Source organism: Anser cygnoides, chromosome Z (assembly GCF_040182565.1).
Source record: "Anser cygnoides isolate HZ-2024a breed goose chromosome Z, Taihu_goose_T2T_genome, whole genome shotgun sequence".
Taxonomy (NCBI): Eukaryota; Metazoa; Chordata; class Aves; order Anseriformes; family Anatidae; genus Anser; species Anser cygnoides.
The window spans coordinates 65,046,079-65,066,734 of NC_089912.1; the positions used below are offsets into that span (position 1 = coordinate 65,046,079).

A 20,656-nucleotide genomic window follows, 5' to 3' on the forward strand; every position below is an offset into this window, starting at 1 on the left:
AGCGTCCTACTGACCACCCTCGCTACGCTTTCTTTCACTTATAGCTGCCAGGCATTGCCCGGTTGCTGCCACAGCCCTCTCAATGTGTGTGTCTGATATATTAACGTTATATATAAACACAACGATGGAGCTCAAGCTGTATTTTTGCTCATAGCAGTCCGGACTCCAAGCCAAACAGATGCAATCCTTTGTCCCCAAGGCACCTTGTCAAGCTTGATCACTCCTGTGGGCCTGCCTGACACCTCGCTGCCAGCAATGCCACTGCTTCAGCCAGAAACGGAGGCAACACAACTTTTCTACCCATGCACTTCTCTCCTTTTTACCCCATTCAAGGACTGCAATGGTGTGTTGCACCGAAACTTCAAACTATCAAAGCCAAATCCCACATGTATTCATTCTGAGGTAGTACATTTTGTTGCAGAATAAAGCTGCCTTTGACGCAAGGACGGCCTACACTCCAGGGGTAGGATAGAGTCCAAGTCACTTTGTAAATGACTTTAGCCTCCACCATTTCCCACACGCTGATTTTAATATCATCTGTCAACATTACTTAGTGATCATTCAGTATCGCTTCTTCAAGGTCATTGATAAAACAGAACAGCAGAGGGACAAAACTGATCACTGGAGGTCCTTGTAGACCCTGACACGCTGAATCACTGACACAAGTGTTTGCTAATCATTCTTCTTACACATTTTGAGGCCCACCAATTATTCAGTCTTTCTAGTTTTTTATGTTTGTGTGTGCATGGTTTTTGTTTGTTTGTTTTTAATTAAAATGTTTTACTGTACCAAGTCAGATGCCAAACCGAAGCTTAAGGGCATAACATCATTATTGTTTTTATCAAATAAGCATTTGCATGAAGAAGAGATACCACATCAGCATTACAAGACCTGCTTTGTGGAAATGTCTTTTCTGAGTAGTAATTGTAATCAGATCTTTATTAATTTAGTCCTATATAATCCACTCTGATATCTTGTTGAGGATTATGATCAAGATGACAGGCATGTCATTAACTTGGCCCATCCCTTTTACCTTCCGCATTATCGTTCTTCCAGTTCTTTGGAACTCCCAGGATTTATTGAAAAGAAATCAAAAAGAAGTTCCAAAAGAATCTTCTAAAAGCCTGTATGCAACTTACCCTGGCTTACTGATTACAAATTACCTAGTTCTAAGAAAAAATCAAACAACAGAAGTACACTGTTAATGGAAAGCATTTCATCATTGTATTATATGATGAAACTTTCATATTTCCCCAGAATACAAAAGTGTTTATTCAACACTTTTTAAAAAGCATTGTTGCTAAAAATTCATGCATTTCCCTGTAGCAATTTCATTGTTATATTCTCCTTGCACCTGTATTAATTTCTCAGTTTCTTTCTGCTGGCAAAAATTTCTCCTCATCATATATTTTTTTTTTCTTTAATTAACACAGCAATATTATCCTCTCCTTTTTTTATCTATACAGTGCACTGTTTGGGCTGTTAAAATTGTTTTCATTTCCCACTATGCTACTACAGCATTTTAACTGTGTTCATTATTTGCCCTGATTGCATTTTAAGAGTTAATTGATGGAGTGTTCATTAGCATCTCCTAGTTATTGATGGTTTTTTTTGGTTTGGGTCCTTTTCTAGAGAGCCCCAAAAGACTCCTCATTATTTTCAGTTTTGTGAAAATTGCTTTTTAAAAGCAGTAGCTAACTATTCCATTGATTTGCCTGCTTTTCTGTTTTGTGTTAAAAAAGTGATCAAATAGGATCATTTACAGGTTAATAATAATTTAATATTTTGTTGACTGATTTCATGTTTGTTAGGATGAGGTGTACTTTGAAATTCCATATATTATTTGATAGAGTCACTTTTCTGATTTACACACTCAGATATTTGCATGAATTTAATGGTGTAACTTCAAGCAAATACTGGGGGGTTTGTTACTAATTTCAATTCTGATTCTTTATCATTTATCATTGAACTCAACTAATAAGGTCAGTGTCAATCAAATTAAGAATGCCTATCACTGAATTTTGAGACAATTACTTTTTTTTTTTTTTTTTACACCAGTACAACGTTGATAGACAAAACCAAAACTTGAAGGAAAAGGATATCAAAGGAGGCATTTCAGGATCATATTTCAGTGGTGTTTATCCCTTGTACACCACCAAGAGCTGTTTCAGAAGGGGACCACACAGCTTGTTGGATCCTCACCTAATGTGCCATATCACAACCTTCTCATCTGCATTTATTTTACAGTACCAGGGTATATTTTAAAAATATTTCTGAGTCATATATGGCTTTATCAGGAGTTCAGAAGACTGTAACCCCCAGCCCTGTGCTTGGCAGTGGCCGCTGCAATGTATGGTTCCTGTCATTGCGTTGTCACTGGGCATGCCATTCCCCCTGCCCCAACTCCAGTGGCCCCCAGCCTGAGAGCTGAGGGGCTAGATCTTTGACATATTCTGTTAAGAACCAATAATGCAAAAGCAGGGGCTGTAGTCTATAAATAGTTTTTTTTTGTCTTACACTAATTTGACCTTGTAATGCATCCCTGTTTATTCTTATGCCAGTATCTGGCAGAATTTCTATTAACAGTTGCCGATGAGTCTAAATTATCTGTACTAGAACTTCAAAAGTACCTGGGTTTTTTGAACTGCTGCCAGCCCCCTGGGAAGGAGAAATAAAACAGAAAATAGCAAAGGCATGAATCTTAGTCTCTCATTTTGTTTTGTGCTGGTTGCAGTTCCCATGATTTACTTCACACTGGGAGTGGGGCTTACCTCTAATGTCAGCAGAAAAACTGATTAACAAACTGAACACAAATGTCTCAGGATAGCAGGTAAAACAAAGAGTAACGTTATTTAATAAGCAGGAGGTCACCTGCTATTCACTTTCAACAAATGCATTGTAGCTTGAACATCCCGAGTATGACATAGCGCTGGTTAAAACTAGGAAGCATAAATGTCTAAACCATGCCATGCTCTGAACCTTATGATTTAGGGGGCAAATCCCAGCTCTACTGTCACAGCATCATAACAAGATACTGCTGGGTAGATTTTTTCTTGAAGGACAATCAGCTTAATAGCATGTGCCGATTCTGAGATTGATAGCAAGAGTACAGAAGTGGTTTTCTAGAAGAAACAGCAACTAGAAGGAGGCTGCCAGCTCTCCTACAGCTTCACCATCCAGCGGTTTTGCCAGTTGAGCTTGTTTACATTCCTATCTGTGTCTTCCATTCCCTTGCAGTGAAAGTTTGCCACTCCCAGCTATGCCACTGCAAACTGGTGTCAGGAGCAGCTGTTGGAAAATATAATATCGAAAGAAAGGAAGGAAGGAAGGAAGGAAGGAAGGAAGGAAGGAAGGAAGGAAGGAAGGAAGGAAGGAAGGAAGGAAGGAAGGAAGGAAGGAAGGAAGGAAGGAAGGAAGGAAGGAAGGAAGGAAGGAAGGAAGGAAGGAAGGAAGGAAGGAAGACCAACCAACCAAAAAAACCCACGTTATTTTTACCCCATACCATTTCAGGAATCTATTGACGGGCAGTCTCACAAACAGGCACTATATCATTGCTGAAGGAGCTCTGGTACACAATGTGGAAACCAGTGGACAGGAGCAAAGGGAGACAGGGATTTCTTAAGGCTAAACCATCCTTAAAACCGTGCTGATTACAAGCATGCTGCTAAAGTGCTGCAGTAGACATTAATAATAAAAAGCAATTTGAAGGAACAAAATATCTTCTGAGAATCGTTCCATCCACAATTACCAGTATGATCTCCAAGAACAGGATTTAGACTTGCAGTAAGAATCAAGATGCTGAAAGATGCAGAGTGACGAGAGGGTTATTGGGCAAGAGAAGTGAGCAGACTAATGTGCAATATTGTAAGAGGGAAGAAACCAGAGTCACTGGTCAACTGACCTTAAAAATCACATCTCGTACACAGTGGATGCATAATAGTCTCTATCCTTTTCACTCTTTCAGTTTCAGCTGTACCTGTTTTACTCATATTGTGTTGTTTTGGTTACCCAGTAAATCTTTCAGTAGCCAGTGCAGACCAGCTGGCATTTTCTTTCAGTTTTAGGGATAAACTTTACAAGACTAGCAGCACATTTTGCTAAGTAAAATGCACCAACTGATTTGTCTCTTTCTGTCCATACAACAAACCCATGCTTTGACAGCTGTTTGCACTCAATAGTTAGACATAATTCAAATTATCACTTCACAAGGTAGAAATTTGGCAACATATCTTTTCCGATAAGCCTCTCTTTAAGTGTCTACCTTGTCATGATTTAAAGATGATGTTTTCTCAAAAATATGAAGAATTATTCCATATTTGACATAGAATGAGTCAGTGTATGATGAACTCACAAATTACGTTCAGTGGCATAGTGCCAGCTGTTAATACCTAGCTCAAATAAAATCAGATTAGCCATTAAGTCAGTAAAAAGATTTCTCTTAACTTCACAGAGCTTTCAGTCAAAAAAATAGTACTGTTTTTATTTTTTTTTATATACAAAATTAATAAATTGTTGTGGTTTGGTTTGGTTTGGTTTTTGTAGACTGAGTGACAAAAATTTTAGGAAGAACAAAGGCAAACATGGAAAGGTGTTAGTCACATTTTCTCATTTCAAAAAGCTTTTTCTTCATTCCATGTATTTCCAGATCCTCTCATCTTCTGTGGAGTTCAGATGATTGCTAGTTCCTGAAATCATTGTATTTTAATACCATCTTCTCCCTGTGTCTGAGTGGTCCTGTTCAGTAGCAAAAATCTGTACTTGTTATTTTAATATAGCAATTATAGCACTGAAATCATAAAGACAAAAGTATCAGTTAAGGTGCTGTTTCTAATGAAGATGTGCTTTCATTTCTACAAAGTGGTTCAATTCAGCCAGCATCACTAGGAAAAATGTGCAGCTTTCTTAATGTGTTCAATGAGTAATATGAGGTGCAAGTCCCATGAAACAAACACGAATAATGTCGTTGGTATTTGGCAAAATTGAAAATGCTTAATGCAATTGATTTTATATAAACTCAGTTTTGAAAAAGCTTTATTTCACTTCCCATGTAACAAATGCTTTACTATCTGTTCCTTTCAAAGTATATAAATACTCATCAACTCATTAAAAAAAATACATAAAGCCAGATGGTGTAAAGCAAAAGTTTCCAAGGAGTTGCAATTTACAAGATGAATAGTGATTAGTACAGTATTCTTTTTGTCTAATTAGAGGGTACTCACATTCATGCAGAAGTGTGTGTTGAACACATGTCCATTAATTTTGGTAGGTTTACACCTTCTATTTACGTCCAAAGATTCATGCGAAGATAATCAAATAACGAGTGACAATTTTAAAACGTAGTAAATGTGAGGCGAACAGAGGTTAGGACAAGACAAAACAAAACAAAACAATCCCAGATCTAGTGGTCCTATCAACTCAGCAAAGGTGTGTGAGCAGCTGGGGAAGGGGAAATGCAAGAAAAAGCTAGAAACATTTGGTAGCACCCATCTTGAAGCCTCTATGAGGTCAGGAGATAAAGCTGTATTTTCAAGGAATCTTCTTCCTGAGAACTCAGCCAAGTATATTGCAGATCTGGTCTGTGCCTGGCCAAGGCTGCACGCCTGCCTTGCACTTACTCCTGAGGGCAGCCAGGCTGTGATCACATTGAACACCAGAAGGTCTGGGAGTTTGGCACAGATGATAATGCCTTCCCTAATACCTTCTACTCAGGGAGCTCGAAGTCTGTGATAAGCATTCGTAGATTAAACATGCCAACATCTCTGGGTTATGCTTCTCCCTGGCTTACTCAGAAGTCAAAACAGCACGGCAGGACATCTAATTAGCTAGGTTTGTTTCACTTAAAGTCATCTTTGAAAACACGGAAGAACAAAGTCTTGTGCTACTCAAGTGTTACAGAGCACCACATCTTACCATCTTGCTGTGGACTTCTTTGCACCGTCATTGCCGTCACAACGTGTTAGACACTAAATGTAGATTTGATTATGACAGGGCAAGAAACAAAATTCCAGTTGTCTAGAGGGGATGTGCTTGATCTTCGTGGGGTGGAGGAGGCCAGAAGTGGGACTGCTCACTCAGCAGCAGAGCACCCTCCCAGGCACTGCACTTTTTCTCCATTTTGACTGAATTTCAGGTGCCTCCATTGACTGTGAAGGAGAAAGCTTGAGAAAATCGTCCTGTGAACATTTCCCACAGGGATAAAACAAGCCAAATGTGGATTGATTTTCTTTGGGTGAATTCTGCACTGGATAATGTCTGTGCAACCATCTATCTTTAATATTGTAAAATAACATTATCACTAGATCATTTCTATGTGATGGCTTTTAAAAAAATCTTCTCACCAGCTAACATTTTACCATCAATGCAAACATTGATTAATACATTTGATGATAAAGAACTGCTGTTCCAACAGAAATCTCTTCATAGCAAGTCATTTTTGAATGAAATCTACTCTTCAGACCACATTCTTAGTTCAAATTAGAGTAATAATTTGAATTGGTGGGACAAATGCAACTCAGGATGTTACCTGCATAGTATAGATTGAAGAGTGTTTAAGCATGAAATACAACATAATCTCTGAGGCCAGCTGATTATTTAAAAGCATGTTACTGCCCCATTGAATGAGTACATTTCCATAAGTACCGATTGCATTGTTAGCAGCTCATTAATGACTATAAATATGTACGAATTTCTGCTGTGTGCTTGTGCAGCCCCATGCACAAGACAACCTGCACATGGCTAAGATGGTGTATGATATCCAAGCATGGGACACAAGAGTGTCTGGTAACTGAGTATCTCCATTTTTTTAATATTTGTAGCAATCACTGTGGATTCAAACAGTGCAGAAACTTGACTACGTAATCGGGAATGACCTGGCAAGTCGTGGCAAAGCAATAGTGTTAAAATCAGCCTTCTACACCTAGCCTGCTCATGTTTCTGCCTTTTAGTGGACCTTTTTTTCCCTTTCAAAACTAGACTGAGGAAGAAGAGAGGGCATTTGGGGCTTCATTTTTGAAGCCAAACAGCTCTAGAGACAAACTGTATAGTTGGAAACATTAGACAAGAGTGATGTTTCTTTTCTTCTTTTTTTAGGGATCTGGTCCAGTTTTGAGGGCATGCATGTCACCCAAGAGCAAAGTCCTGTGCAAAACACTCTGCCTTCACTTCTTTACTGGATGCTCCCAAATGAGTTGAAATCAGTCCAATACAGGACAGTCTGGGCAGGGGGCTTGGGAATGCTGAATTTGAGGCAGTTCCTTATACAAAGGCAACCCCACAGGCAGGGATGGTGCACTTGAGAGCATGTCTGGATGTGGGTGTGCTCTAGGAGGTTTCTTCAGACAGGGCAGGGGGATGTGTTCAGTTATATGAAATTGCTGGCTTGCTGATGGCAAGATATGTAATGATAATAATGTTGATGGCATTGTTATTCGCTTTTTCTAAAGGTACTCAGTGGTTGCAAAAGCTAGCTTTGTACAGTGTCCTCTTCCTTCTTCCTTCCTCTTGAGCCCATCTACTATTAGTCAAACTACAGCTTCAAGCATGTTATCGATCCCTGTCAGCTGCAAACCTCAGACTACTACAGCAACATCAATGTGTGGCAAGTGGCCGTTGGGCAGACTTCCCTTGCTGAGGCAGTTGTAGGGCTGGCTACAGAACAAAACCTCCCAAAACCTGCCTCCCACAGCCACCAGAGGCGGTCTGATGCTCGCTGTGGTCATGGAAGCCAGGATTAGATCCTCAGGACTCCAACAACTTCCCTGAGGAGGAGAGACGAAAAGGAATGAGCATCAAAATTATTACCACACAATTTTCAATGGAAGTCAGAAACAAAAATTCAGTGGAGAAACCCAGTGGGTGACTGGAAAAAGAAATACATCCAGCAGCATAAGGTGGTGGTCCCGGCATGGTCCAGGATCCTCCAGACAAAACCAATGCATCTGTATGGCTGCAGCAGGGAATCACAGAATCATTAAGGTTGGAAAAGACCTTCAAGGTCTTCTGGTCCAACCATCATCCTACCACCAATATCACCCACTAAACCATGTCCCTAAGCACCACGTCCAACCTTTCCTTAAACACCCCCAGGTATGGTGACGCCACCAGCTCCCCGGGCAACCCATTCCAATGTGTGACCAGTCTTTCTAAGAAATGTCTCCTAATTTCCAACCTAAACCTCCCCTAGGTCAGCTTGAGGCCATTCCCTCTAGTCCTATCGCTAGTTATCTGTGAGAAGAGGCTGACCCTCAGCTCCCCACAACTTCCTTTCAAGTATTTGTAGAGAGCCATAAGCTCTGCCCTGAGCCTCCTCTTCTCCAGACTAAACAACCCCAGTTCCCTCAGCTGCTCCTCACAGGACTTGTGCTCCAGGCCCTTCAGCAGCTTCATAGCCCTTCTCTGAACACGATCCAGGGCCTCGACATCCTTCTTGTAGTGAGGGGCCCAAAGCTGAACACAGCACTCGAGGTGCGGCCTCACCAGAGCAGAGTACAGGGGGACGATCAGTTCTCTGGTCCTGCTGGCTGCACTGTTCCTGATGCAAGCCAGGATGCCATTGGCCTTCTTGGCCACCTGGGCACACTGCTGGCTCCTGTTCAGGTGAGCATCAATCAGCACCCCCAGATCCTTTTCCTCTGCACAGCTTTCCAGCCACCCTGCCCCAAGCCTGTAGCGCTGCATGGGGTTGTTGAGGCCGTGTCGAACCCCATCCCACTGGCCTCAATCCAACCTGCCCAGGTCCCTCTGCAGGGCCTTCCTACCCTGTGGCAGATCGACGCTTCCCCCCAACTTGGTGTTGCCTGCAAACTTACTGAGGGTGCACTCAATTCCCTCATCCAAGCCAACCATAAAGTTATTAAAGAGGATGGGCCCCAACACCAACCCCTGGGGAACACCACTCATGACCGGTCGCCAACTGGGTTTCACTCTGTTCACCACCACTCTCTGGGCCCGGCCGTCCAGCCAGTTTTTAACCCAGCCAAGAGTGTACCTGTCCGAGCCATGGGTTGCCAGCCTCTCCAGAAGAATACTGTGGGACACCGTGTCAAAGGCCTGTTGAAGTCTAGGTAGACAACGTCAACAGCCTTTCCCTCACTCACCAGGCGGGTCACCCAGTTGAGGTTGGTCAGGCAGGACTTGCCTTTCATGAACCTATGCTGGCTGGGCCTGATCCCCCAGTTGTCTTGCACATGCTGTGTGATTGCATTCAAGATGACCTGTTCCATCACCTTTCCTGGCACCGAGGTCAGGCTGACAGGCCTGGAGTTCCCCAGATGGGAACTTATGAGGAGGATGGAGGAGAATGATAAGAAGCTGCACAGCACATCGGTATTTTCACCTGCATAAAGAGTTAGTCAAGATCCTGTCTGGCTTATATCTGGAAGATAAAATACATCTCTTTCTGCTCTCACTGAGAGAAGACATATGAGCTTTCCATATTTAACACAGAATATGTCACACTGATGAGTCAACCTTCCCGATCAAGGTGTCCTACTTTGGCATGTATAGTCTTACTAAATATTTTCACTGATATTTACTTAGGAAACAGCTTAATTCTCTTTGCCAAATTATAAAACATTGATTTTATTTATCTATATCCTACACAGTAAGTCCTGCAGAGAAAATTAAAAAAAAAAAAATCCTTTAAAAATCCCCAAACCTAATACTACTCTCACTGTTCACATCCTATATTTTGGAGCAGCAAATGCAACTCGTGTTTCTGTAGAACAAACACAAGGAAAAGACATTTAAGCTTTTACTGGCCTTAATCCTCAAAACGCACCTGTGGCTGTCATCCAGCAAGGTGATCTCTGCTGCTTACAGCTTGGCAGCAGGACCAGGCACTACGCCAAAGCAAAGAAAGCACTCCCTGTCCTGAAAGTACGGTCCTGTTCTAAAAACCAGCTTTGTGGAGAAAAAGGAGAAAAAAAAAAAAAAAAAGGAAAAAAAAAAGCCTTTAGGAAGTTCCCTCTTTTTTGACTCAAATGGGGTCTATTTTCCTAACTGCAAACTCAGCCTGGAACTGGAGAGCCAAGCTGGCACTTCACCATCTGCCATAAACATCCAAAGCATGACCTGCATCTGCATGAACCCAGCCAGGAGTGTGAACTGGCCTCAGGTCACAACGTCACGTTTGAATACATGTTCACCAGTCAGTGTGAAAATAAAATTAATACAAGGTGCTAAAGTGTTTCTAACATCCTGTTTTCTGATGGGAGCTATATCTGGAGTGTGACGAGGCCACATTGCTCTCAGCTGTACATGTGACTGAACTACACGCTTCAGCAGATGCCTTTTAAGAAGGTGTACTCACAGCTCTTCTCCCCTGTCTGGAGTGCTGACAGTAGCGGGGATTTAATTTTGACACTAACATCAATACAGCATGGGATGTACATGAGGACCAAAACTGTAGAAGTAAGAAAATGCCATTTTTACCACTGTCGAGTGACAAGACCATACTAGAAAGATACTGTAGCACAAAAATAATTTTCAGATTTGAAAATACATAGATAAACTACTTTAAAGCAGGCTTTTTTACTATGTCTATTCAGCACAGCTGACAAAAATTTAAAAAAAAAAAAAAACACAACCCATCAAAATTCCTAATTCTGCTCTGTCTGCCAACTTCCCTCCTGCAGGAAGAGCTCTTTCTTGATCTGGGCAGTTGGCCAGCTCAGAGTCCTATAGGTTACTCCAGTTGGGAATAAAGCATCTTTGATGCCGTTTGGTTTATTTACAAAAAATACACAGCCCGGCTTCTTTGAGCACTGCTTAAATCAAGCAGCTGGAGAGAGTTCCTTGAAACACAGCTCCTTCAGTCAGCGCCCTGACCCCAAAGCCCTCTTGAGGGGCTTCTCTCACCACTTCTCCAGGAAGCAACACGTTCCGTGCTCCACACTGCCATCTAGCCCACCTCAAAATCTGATCTGACTGATGCACCGAAGTTGCCCATGGTGGTTACACTGTGATCACCAACATGGGACAGGCTTCTCTGGCTCAGCACTGAGGATGTGGTGATAACCAAGTATCTTTAATATCCTTATCAAGGACATAGACAGTGGGATCGAGTGCACCCTCAGCAAATTTGCAGATGACACCAAGCTGAGTGGTGCAGTTGACACAACAGAAGGAAGGGATGCCATTCAAGGGGACCTGGACAAGCTTGAGAAGTGGGCCCATGTGAACCTAAGAAGGCTCAACAAGTCCAAGTGCAGGGTGCTGCACCTGGGTCAGGGCAATCCCAGACATGAGCACAGGCTGGGAGAAGAACCCACTGAGAGCAGCCCTGCAGAGAAGGACTTGGGGGCTCTGGTGAACAAAAAGCTCGACATGAGCCAGCAGTGTGTGCCTGCAGCCCAGAAGGCCAACTGCGTCCTGGGCTGCACCAACAGAGGGGTGGGCAGCAGGTGGAGGGAGGGGATTGTGCCCCTCTGCTCTGCCCTTGTGAGGCCCCACCTGGAGTCCTGCGTCCAGGGCTGGGGCCCCCAGCACAAGAAGGGTGTGGGGCTGTTAGAGCGGGTCCAGGGGAGGGCCACAAAGATGCTCAGAAGAGGGCTGGAGTACCTCTCCAGTGAAGAAAGGCTGAGAGAGCTGGGGCTGTTCAGCCTAAAGAAAAGGCTGCAGGGTGACCTCATTGCAACTTTTCAGTACTTAAAGGGGACTTACAAAAAAGATGGAGAGCAACTCTTTGCTCAATCAGATATTGACAGGACAAGGGGGAAGGGTTTTAAACTAAAGAGGGGAGATTTAGATTATAGGTTAGGGGGAAATTCTTCACTCAGAGGGTGGTGAGGCCCTGGCACAGGCTGCCCAGAGAGTTTGTGGATGCCCCATCCCTGGCAGTGCTCAAATCCAAGCTGGCTGGGGCTTTGGGCAGCCTGGGCTGGTGGGAGGCATCCCTGCCCATGGCAGGGGGTTTGGAACCAGATGATCCTTGAGGTCCCTTCCAACCCAAGCCATACTGTGATTCTGCAATAACCAGGCAGAGATTACCCATTTATCAATGCATGGTGTACCTTTCTACAGCAGACATCAGCAGACATTCAGGAGATCTGGGAGAACCAGATCAGTGCCTGATTTGGGCTGAAAGAGACCTTGCTGCCAGTGTAGCTGTCTGGGTGGTACCTGTTGGTAAACCGGCTGTTAAATGATAGATGCAAGAAATTCACTTTCCACACCTTTAGTACTCAGCCATATCTAAATGGATTTTCACTAACTGAGAATTCCCCCACAAAAACTTTCCACAAACTCACACAGCTGTCCAGATGCTGTTGAAGGCTGCCACTCCTTCAGTGTCTCTTTTCTGCCACACATACATCAAAGGAAGAGCTAATATTACTTTCTCACTTAAAACAGTTCATTCGGCTGTATTAAAGAACTCCTGTTCAGTCCCATGATTACATTTACCCTTTAAACTCCCGTTCTCACTCAGAAAATGATGGAATTAACCGAACTTTTCAAAGGAAATTTCTTGGCAAGGGGAACAGCCATACACAATGTTATTCTGACAAATGCAATGACATAAGTTAACTTTCCCCTGAGCATGTGTTTTGGCTGGAGAGGCCTTTGCCTTGTGAGGGTCAGCAGCAGGCTGGGCATTAACAGCTGAGAGGGAAAACGGTCGGAAAAGGGAAGGATGTCTACCAGTCTAGACAGAATATTAATGTTAGCAGCCAGCACCAATAGGGCTGTTAATGCTTTAATAAGATACACGGATTATGAAGAAACGTTTATGTTCAGTCATTTCCTGCTGCCTAAGTGAGTCCAGGTCCCTGGTAATTGTATTTCATCTGTATCCAGCATCCATTATTACCTGCAGAACTCCAGGGGTTTTGTGTGTTCACGGAGCCTCTACTTAATACTGATTCATTAAGTAATGGTTTTACTATTAATGTATTTCATTTCAGGAACTAGCCCTTTTTATCATCATTTCTGCCAGATTTGCATCTCCGCTGCAATTTGAATCATAAAAAGGGCCATTGCCTTTGCAAAGGCACTAGGGGGATGAATACCCCTGGGACATTAGGGTCTTCGTCAGAATGGGGAGAGCTCCATCCCACCCCTGAGGCAGATAATGGGCTGCATACAGACAAAGTACATCACCTGCATTAAAACTAACCAAAAATCAGAAGTAAATGAGTAAAATATGCTAAAAAAAAAAAAAAGTAACCAGTTAGCTATGTATGGCTGAAGCTTAAAAGAGAAAAGCAGGAATGCATCAGGAGTCCAAGATCATTTTCAGAGCTTTGATTGTTTTCACGTTACAAGTCAAAACATGATTTTTGCTTTTCAACAGCCGCACTCAATCACTGCTAAATCACAGGCCAGGCAGCACGATGGTATTTAAAACCACCCCAGTGCAAACCAAAGTACAGCCTGAGGAACAACAGGCATTGAAATGTCTGATGACTGTAGATCAGACTAGCTTTGTTTGCCTACCTTATCTTCTTAGTGTAGCAACCATATCAGATACAATGCAACTGTTCTTTAATCACCCTGTAAAGCTTTTCCGGGCAACCTCAAACCAAAACTTTGGTTGGTTGGTGTTTTTTTTTATTTGTTTTCTAAGTATTAAATAGCTGGAGTTAGTTGTGCAAGTTATTTAAAACCTTTCAGCTAGCTGCACATTAGATGCAGTTCCCAGGAATTCTCTTTTTCAACAACACGGCAGTTCCAGAGCTACATTTACTGCAGTTGTGCTTCCATCTTTCATCTCCTCTGTAACAGACAACCCCCAGTCACGGCACAGGGCATCCTCAAACAGTCTGCTTGTGTTTTTCCCTTGTACCACCACGGGGTCATTTGTGTCAACAAGCTGATGTGATAGAAAACCAACCCACAAAAGCAAAACCTGTTTTTCCATAAAACATGCTGCTGGCTACATGACACTAATGGCAAGGCGGTGGGAGCGCACTGCCGGGACAGGGCACAGTGGGACCTCTTCAGCTGCACCACATCAGTTGTAACCCAAACCCAGGCACTGCTGGGTGCAGACCATCGCTTCCAGTGCTGGTACCAGTGCAGCAATGTACTGAAAGCTACAGGATATATGTTGTATTAGAAAGCATAGTTTGGGATTATCACCCTGTTTTTTCTTTGATGCAGTTTCCATTTACAGAAAAATGGACCATGATAGGATTTTATTTATTCTAATTACCTTTTATTACAGGACAGCTACCAGAGCTGCCGTGCTCCACATTGATGGGGAAATGAGCGACCCTGCACTTTGAAAAGACTGCATGTTAATTGTTATGAGTTAAGTCATCTGTAGCAATTCTTATCTGGGTTTCACATATTCCCATCACCACAGGAGAGCACAACAGGAAAAACCATGGCAAGCACAGAACCAATCTTTTTCAAATTTCAACAAAGAGCCTTGAGAAAGGAATGTCAAAAAGATGTTTTTTAAGAGCAAACCCACAGTGGAAAGTCTGGGCTGGGAAACTAGAAAATAGAGGAAGTGGCTTGTAGGAAACAAACTGGATTAATCTGTGTAGGGAACATCAGGAGCTTGGTAAGAAGCATCCTGTTTTGATTTGTGCATCAGGGTCACAGTGAAAGTTAAAATATCTTGCATCATCACCAAAACATGAAGCAATGAGCTCTTCACATAAAATATGTTTCTCTGTCATCACATTCATGCGTAAACATACTTTAAAACAATGCCTGCAGAAACGAAAAGAGGAAGTGAATCCCACTTACTGCTTAGTGAGCCAGCTAGCCTACAGAGCTGTGACATTTCAATGCTTGATAGTGTTTACAAAATATTTGAAGATTTACACTCAACTAGCAAAATTTTACATAAACTCTAGTTGCTAGCTGTTCTTAATTGGATTTACTTACTTTTTTTCCCCAGAATGGGAATACTATTAACAATAAGGATTATAAGTGACCTTTCAGAAGTCATATAAATGCAGTTAAATTCCAGGAAACTCAACAGGTTCACAAGCCTGAATTTTGGCTCCTACAGTGTAATGAAAAATATATTGCAGAGAGCAAAAACAGACATTAACCAAGATAAATAAAAATTCCGTTGCCTTAAAAGAAAGCCCAGACACCTGATCTGACTGTAAATGAACGGATTTTCCTATCTGTGAGCTGCATGGCTTTTTGTCTGAAAATTGCAGGCTGAAATCATGACTGAGCTGCAGGCACAGGGGTTTAAGTTTCCTTTTCTCACCCTCATTTCCTTAGTGGCCACACAGGGCAGCTAATGTTTCCTCTCCACCCACTTGCACCAAAGCTTTGGAAAGTAGTAGGTAATTTTGACCATATTTCACAGAAATAGATTTTAAGAGTTATTAGATTCCAACAAGCAGGCTGGAGACTTTCTGGCCTGGCCACGTCAACTCATGGCCCTTTACTCAGTCCCCCAGGAACAGCAATACTGAATGTGGCCTGTCCGGCAAGTTAGTAGCAGTGAGAGACCTATTAACTGCTAACACAGCATGTGACTTAAAAATAGAGAGGAAGTTTATGGAGGAAAGACAGATGTTATGGTATGAGGAAGGGTAGGACACACTAGAAGAAAGGAGGAAGTTCAAAGAACTGCGATGTGGCTGGACAAGACAATGGCAGGGAAATCAGCCTTCATAGTTCTGCTTTTCACAAAATAACGTATCAAAGGCACTTCCTAGGTAAAATTAATGTGCCTGCTTCAAGCAGCCAGGCAAAACGCTGGGAGAAATACTTAGTTCATTTTACTGGATTGTCAAAGAAAACAAAAAAACCTGAGAAAGTAGCTGTTTCTCCAGCTCAAACAGCAGCTATGCACATCTGTGCCTGCTCCTTTCCAAGATAACTCTACTAACCCACCAGGGAAAAGTTTTGCCATTCTGCAAATGCTGGCAAAAAGAATATGACACAAAATAACTTTACTATAAATGAAAAAAAGGACCTGAGACCATCACAAAGATCTCGCCACCACCCCCTTTCAACCACTACCCTCATCGTGTTGGAGCCTACATAGTTCTTCATGCTCTTTGTGAGATTCAAAATAGTTCACTAGTTCACTAATCCACCTCTTCCCTGACCCAGAAAATGAAGTTGAAGTCCAGTCCAGGTAATTTCTAAACTGAGTTTTACACAAAACCTAAGCTTTTTTCAAGTGTGTATGAGGCAGTGTGTACTGCGTATGAAGTTTCCAGCTAGCAACCATCATGAAGGTAATCTTCAGTGTAACAGAAGTAGTTCAGAGATTAAGAGTTCATAGATTAAGTGCTGAATGCATGAATATTCTGGGTATTGTCATTGCCCCTAAGTACTCGTGGAATGCAGCCCAGGTGAATGCCAATGAGGAAATGTCATTTAATTCATCATAGTAAGCCATTGTTAAAACATCCACTGCAGAAAGTACTTTACTACATCCTAAGAAGTTATTAAGTTACGGCTACATGGTTCTAACCTGAAAGAAAAAACACGAAAGAAAAAGGCTTTAATTGAAGGAAGAGATCAGGAGACTAAGCTGGCTGTAAGTACCCCTATAAAGCACATACTTGCATTCCAAAGCAGCGTCCACCAATAGCTGGACATTTTCAGCCCAGTGAATGCAGCCTTAAAGCCAAGCGGTCAAAGTACACGCGCTGATCTTTAGAAGACATGGGAGAGGCAGGGGCACACCTTGCATTACAATGTGACCCAGCACTTCACAGCCTGTGAGCTATTCCTGCTCCTTCAAGAAGCCCGTCTTAAACTTCATCACAATTTTGTGCATTCCCTTTAGAAAATGGTTTTTGAATGTGCAATTTGTGATAGCAATTTGTCATCTCTGGAAGATAATAAAAAAAGATGTTTCTCATTTGTACTCTGTGAGCAGCCTGCAATCTCTGCTCATTGTGCATCTGATTCAAGGAATACTCTTGCTGCTGTTATTTCAACAAGTTGCCTCATTTAATACTGTAAGAACAACATGCTCTCATGAAGTGGGGGAACTACATAATGAAAAAGACAAGTATACTGCCATGACTGAAATATTTCAATAGACCTCCAAATACCACCATTCAGCAGCCACTTTCTAGTAGTTTCTAGACCACTTCACTAGTTTTCCATAGTCATCCTGTAGCATCACTTTGCATTTTCTTCTTCCCTGAACTGATGCACTTGTCCAACAGCACAGCCAGGCCAAAACCGCACAGCTTCATTCCTTAAGTCTGTAAATACCCTGCGTACAACTCAGTAAGTCTTGGCACTGCAGATTGTCAAATTCACTGTGATTTAGAGTGTCATTTTGCAAAATATGAGCTTATACATTCTTATTTCAGGTTAAATATGTCAAAGTGTATTTTATTGACACTTTCCAAACAGCCCATTAGAGAGGAATACCAGTCTTCTTTGCATTTTTTTTTTAAAGCCAACTACACAGTTTCTAGCTTGCATTCAGTGTAAAAACTTAGAGGTATAAACAGAAGCCTGAAGTAAAAATACTAAGTACATTTCCAATTCAACAGTGCAGAAAACCAGTAACAATGGTATTTATTCTACATTAGAAGTGTTCTCATGTTCATTTCTAAATATATTTCTCTTCTGTATAAACTTTTGATAACTTATGTACAAATCAGATGTCCAACATCTATTAATATAAATATGTAATCGTCATGACTGAAACATTACAAGTTTGATCAAAAGTATAGAAAAATCCATGTAATAGTTTGTTTTTTTTTCTAACGGCAGTGTTTAAAAAACCCTTGAACCCAAATGACCTTAGAATGATAGATTTCTTCTCCATAAAAATGCATTGTTCATTCAATATGCAAGAGTTACTGCAAAACTGAATCACTTGAGCTACAATCAAGCCTGAAGGACATGTACTGGACAGCCCATTCTAGCAAAATGCTAGCTATGAAAAAGGAGATACGTATCACAGAAGGAAGTGTAAGTGCTGGCGCATTTTTAACTAAAATGCTACAAACTCAAGTATTGTCCTTGTGCTACTAACACTTAAGGCAATCAAGAGTTGAGAAGTTTCACTTTGGCATAGAGTTGCATCAAGGTCTCCCCCTTCTCCCATTAATACATTTATTTTAAATAGTATATTTTTAGAGGGCTGCAGACAATATTTTGCTATACATATTAAGTACAATTCATTGTGAGGTGACTGATCAGTAACCCAGTTTAATAACACTGAGCTGATCAAATTTAAGTGACCACTTCACCACGTAGGTATTTCAGCATGGATTTTTAAATTGGTGCAAGAATACAGAGAACAGAGAAAACCATTAATGTCTGCCCTCTCAAAGAGACTGGTATGATTTGCATCCCTTCATGGGGTACTCTAGAATTTAAGGGTTCAAAATAGATTTGACAGTCAAATGATACTCAACTTTACAAAGGACAATTACTTGCAGCAAAAATACTTTTTATATAAACATACACAGTAGATCAAAAAGTCAGGCATTTCTTTATGGCTTTTTTCACTGAGGTACTGTTCTAACATCCAGCAAACAGGATGCAACTGTTTCATAGGGTATGAAAGCCACATTCATAAGCTGTACCACTAACTCATGACAAGTGGCAACAGACTGCAAATCCATGACTGTCTTCACTTCTGCGTGATGGGTCTCAGTGCTAGCTTCAGAAAGCCTCAAAGGCAACTGGGATAAGCACAGAAATTAGAAAGATCTCTCCATTAAAAGGAGAGGGGAAAAAATACCCATAACAATCCGGAATCTGTCAGGCTATTTCCTACAATTAACAGCAAACATTTGGAACTTAATATTTCAAGTCAGCAAGGGAGTACAGCACAGCAGACACACAAGACTTGAAACATTTAGGTTAGCTCTTGCATCTGATCCTTAAGCTAAGTGCATGCAGAGGCTTAGAAAAGCCAAGCTGCTATTACAGTACTACAGAAGGTAAAGTTCTGCAAGCCAAAGATGAACACTGTCAGGAAAGATGAGGTTGACAAGCACATGACTTCAGTTGATGCCACAACAGACAGAAGAACCCTGGTGACCACAAGTTCATTCCTCAGCTGTAAAAAGCTTTTGCTTAAAAGCACATTCAGTTATACTTTCCCCTCTTTATTTTACATCAGGGAGAAATGCAGATGTATTAATAGTTTCTAGTACTTTTAACATAAGGGGAAGAGGGCTTATGTTAAAGTAATTTTGCACATTCCTCATGATTGTTGTTGTATTTATTTAGTATTCTATCTTTACCTCAGAAAATAATGTTTTTGTACAAACCAACCATATGGCTGGCTGCTCCAGCCTAGACTTGTTTTTATTACACCTACAAGTGTGTTTCTGCAATCAGTACTGTTATAGTGAAATAGAAATTCAAAATACCTCAGTTAACTGAGGTGTTTTTTTAAATCCCACAAATCCACTCAGCAGGCTGCAAATACTTGAGCTCCTTAAATTAGGATACAGCACAACATCTTAACCTCAGAGCTTAGCCACATACAATTCATACTTTAATATATACACTTTAACATATCAGTACTTAGATCAACAAATTCGTCATCCCTCTTGACCAAGTCATCTTCATCTTCCAAGTCTTTCCAGGTGCTAGTGGGTAAAGCTGGTTTGATAGACTGTCTCTGAATTAAAGCAAATGGAAACAAAGATGACAGACGGGCAGAATTTCTCAGCATTGGAACAGCATGTACGTCTCCAGAAATAGCTTGACTATGTTTTTCATCCATTTTCACCTGTAAGCTTTGTACTTCCTCCATCAAGTCCAAAATCTTGGCAGCTGTGGCTATCGTACCACCACCATGAAGCTGAACTTCAGGAATCCATCGTAAATACCGCTGTGCCCAGACTCTGATTTCAGGCCCATCAATGCGAGGTAGCAGAAGACCGTGATAGTCAACAGGTTTACTATGCCAGCTGTCGTAAAATTCCCTGAAGCTATTAGGAGGTTCATCTGAAGAATTAATGAACTTGCCAATTCTTTTACCCAAAATGTTTTTAATTAAATGATCTGTTTCCTCCCTGAAAAATCCTCTCTTTGGGGAAGATTTTGTTTGTGTCAATGGACAAGAAAGCTGCCTCTGATGCTTTAAAGAGAAAAAAAGATAAATACACAAAGATAAATGTTGATGGGACTTAAACATGTCTTAAGAATATTAAATTGCATTCAGAAAATACTTGCAGTCAATAAAGTGGCTTAAACACAGCTACACCTTTGCTGTAGTACCTAAAACTGTTAACTCTTCAATGGTTAATACGCCGAATACTTCGCACAAATTATTTTGAAGATACTTCACTGCTATAGTAGCAGGGAAAGGAACACTGAATAAAGCATACTTGTATGAAAAGTATTTTTCTTTTTCAAGAAAGAATTACTTTGTGTGGCTAGCTTAAACTTGGAAATATGTATTTGATTTTGAAGGTTAATTCGTCAGTTCCTCATTGCTTCCCACCACACAAGTTCCCTGTATAATGCTGTAGATCACACTAACGTCTCACCTGAGAATGATTTTCAATTTCCCTGTTATGTTGGTTAAACTCTGTTCTGTACAAAAGCAAAAACAGGTACCAAAAAAAACCTTTCTGCTGAATTTGTACTGTTTTCCAGTAATGAGGTGATCCATCTGTAATATTCAACACCCTGGACAAATCGTTTGTTTCTGGGTTTTGTATTTTAAATGCATGCACACTCCCATTACATTCAAAACAAATTTAGGGAGGCAGCTTTAAACCTGTTATGTATTTCA

The 20,656-nt window shown here is 41.3% G+C and overlaps 2 protein-coding genes across 2 annotated transcripts in view; one reads left to right on the forward strand and one right to left on the reverse strand.

Annotated features, from left to right (window-relative positions):
• The window catches only part of SUB1 (SUB1 regulator of transcription), a 376,115-nt gene that overhangs the window by 252,761 nt on the left and 102,698 nt on the right, over positions 1 to 20,656 (forward strand). The gene's annotated exons all lie outside the window — the stretch shown is intronic.
• The window catches only part of MTMR12 (myotubularin related protein 12), a 33,039-nt gene continuing 29,243 nt past the window's right edge, over positions 16,861 to 20,656 (reverse strand). The window contains exon 16 of the mRNA XM_048052292.2: positions 16,861 to 19,996. Within this exon, the coding sequence (XP_047908249.1) occupies positions 19,409 to 19,996 (588 nt within the window). The 3' untranslated portion in view covers positions 16,861 to 19,408. The remainder of the gene's footprint in view (positions 19,997 to 20,656) is intronic.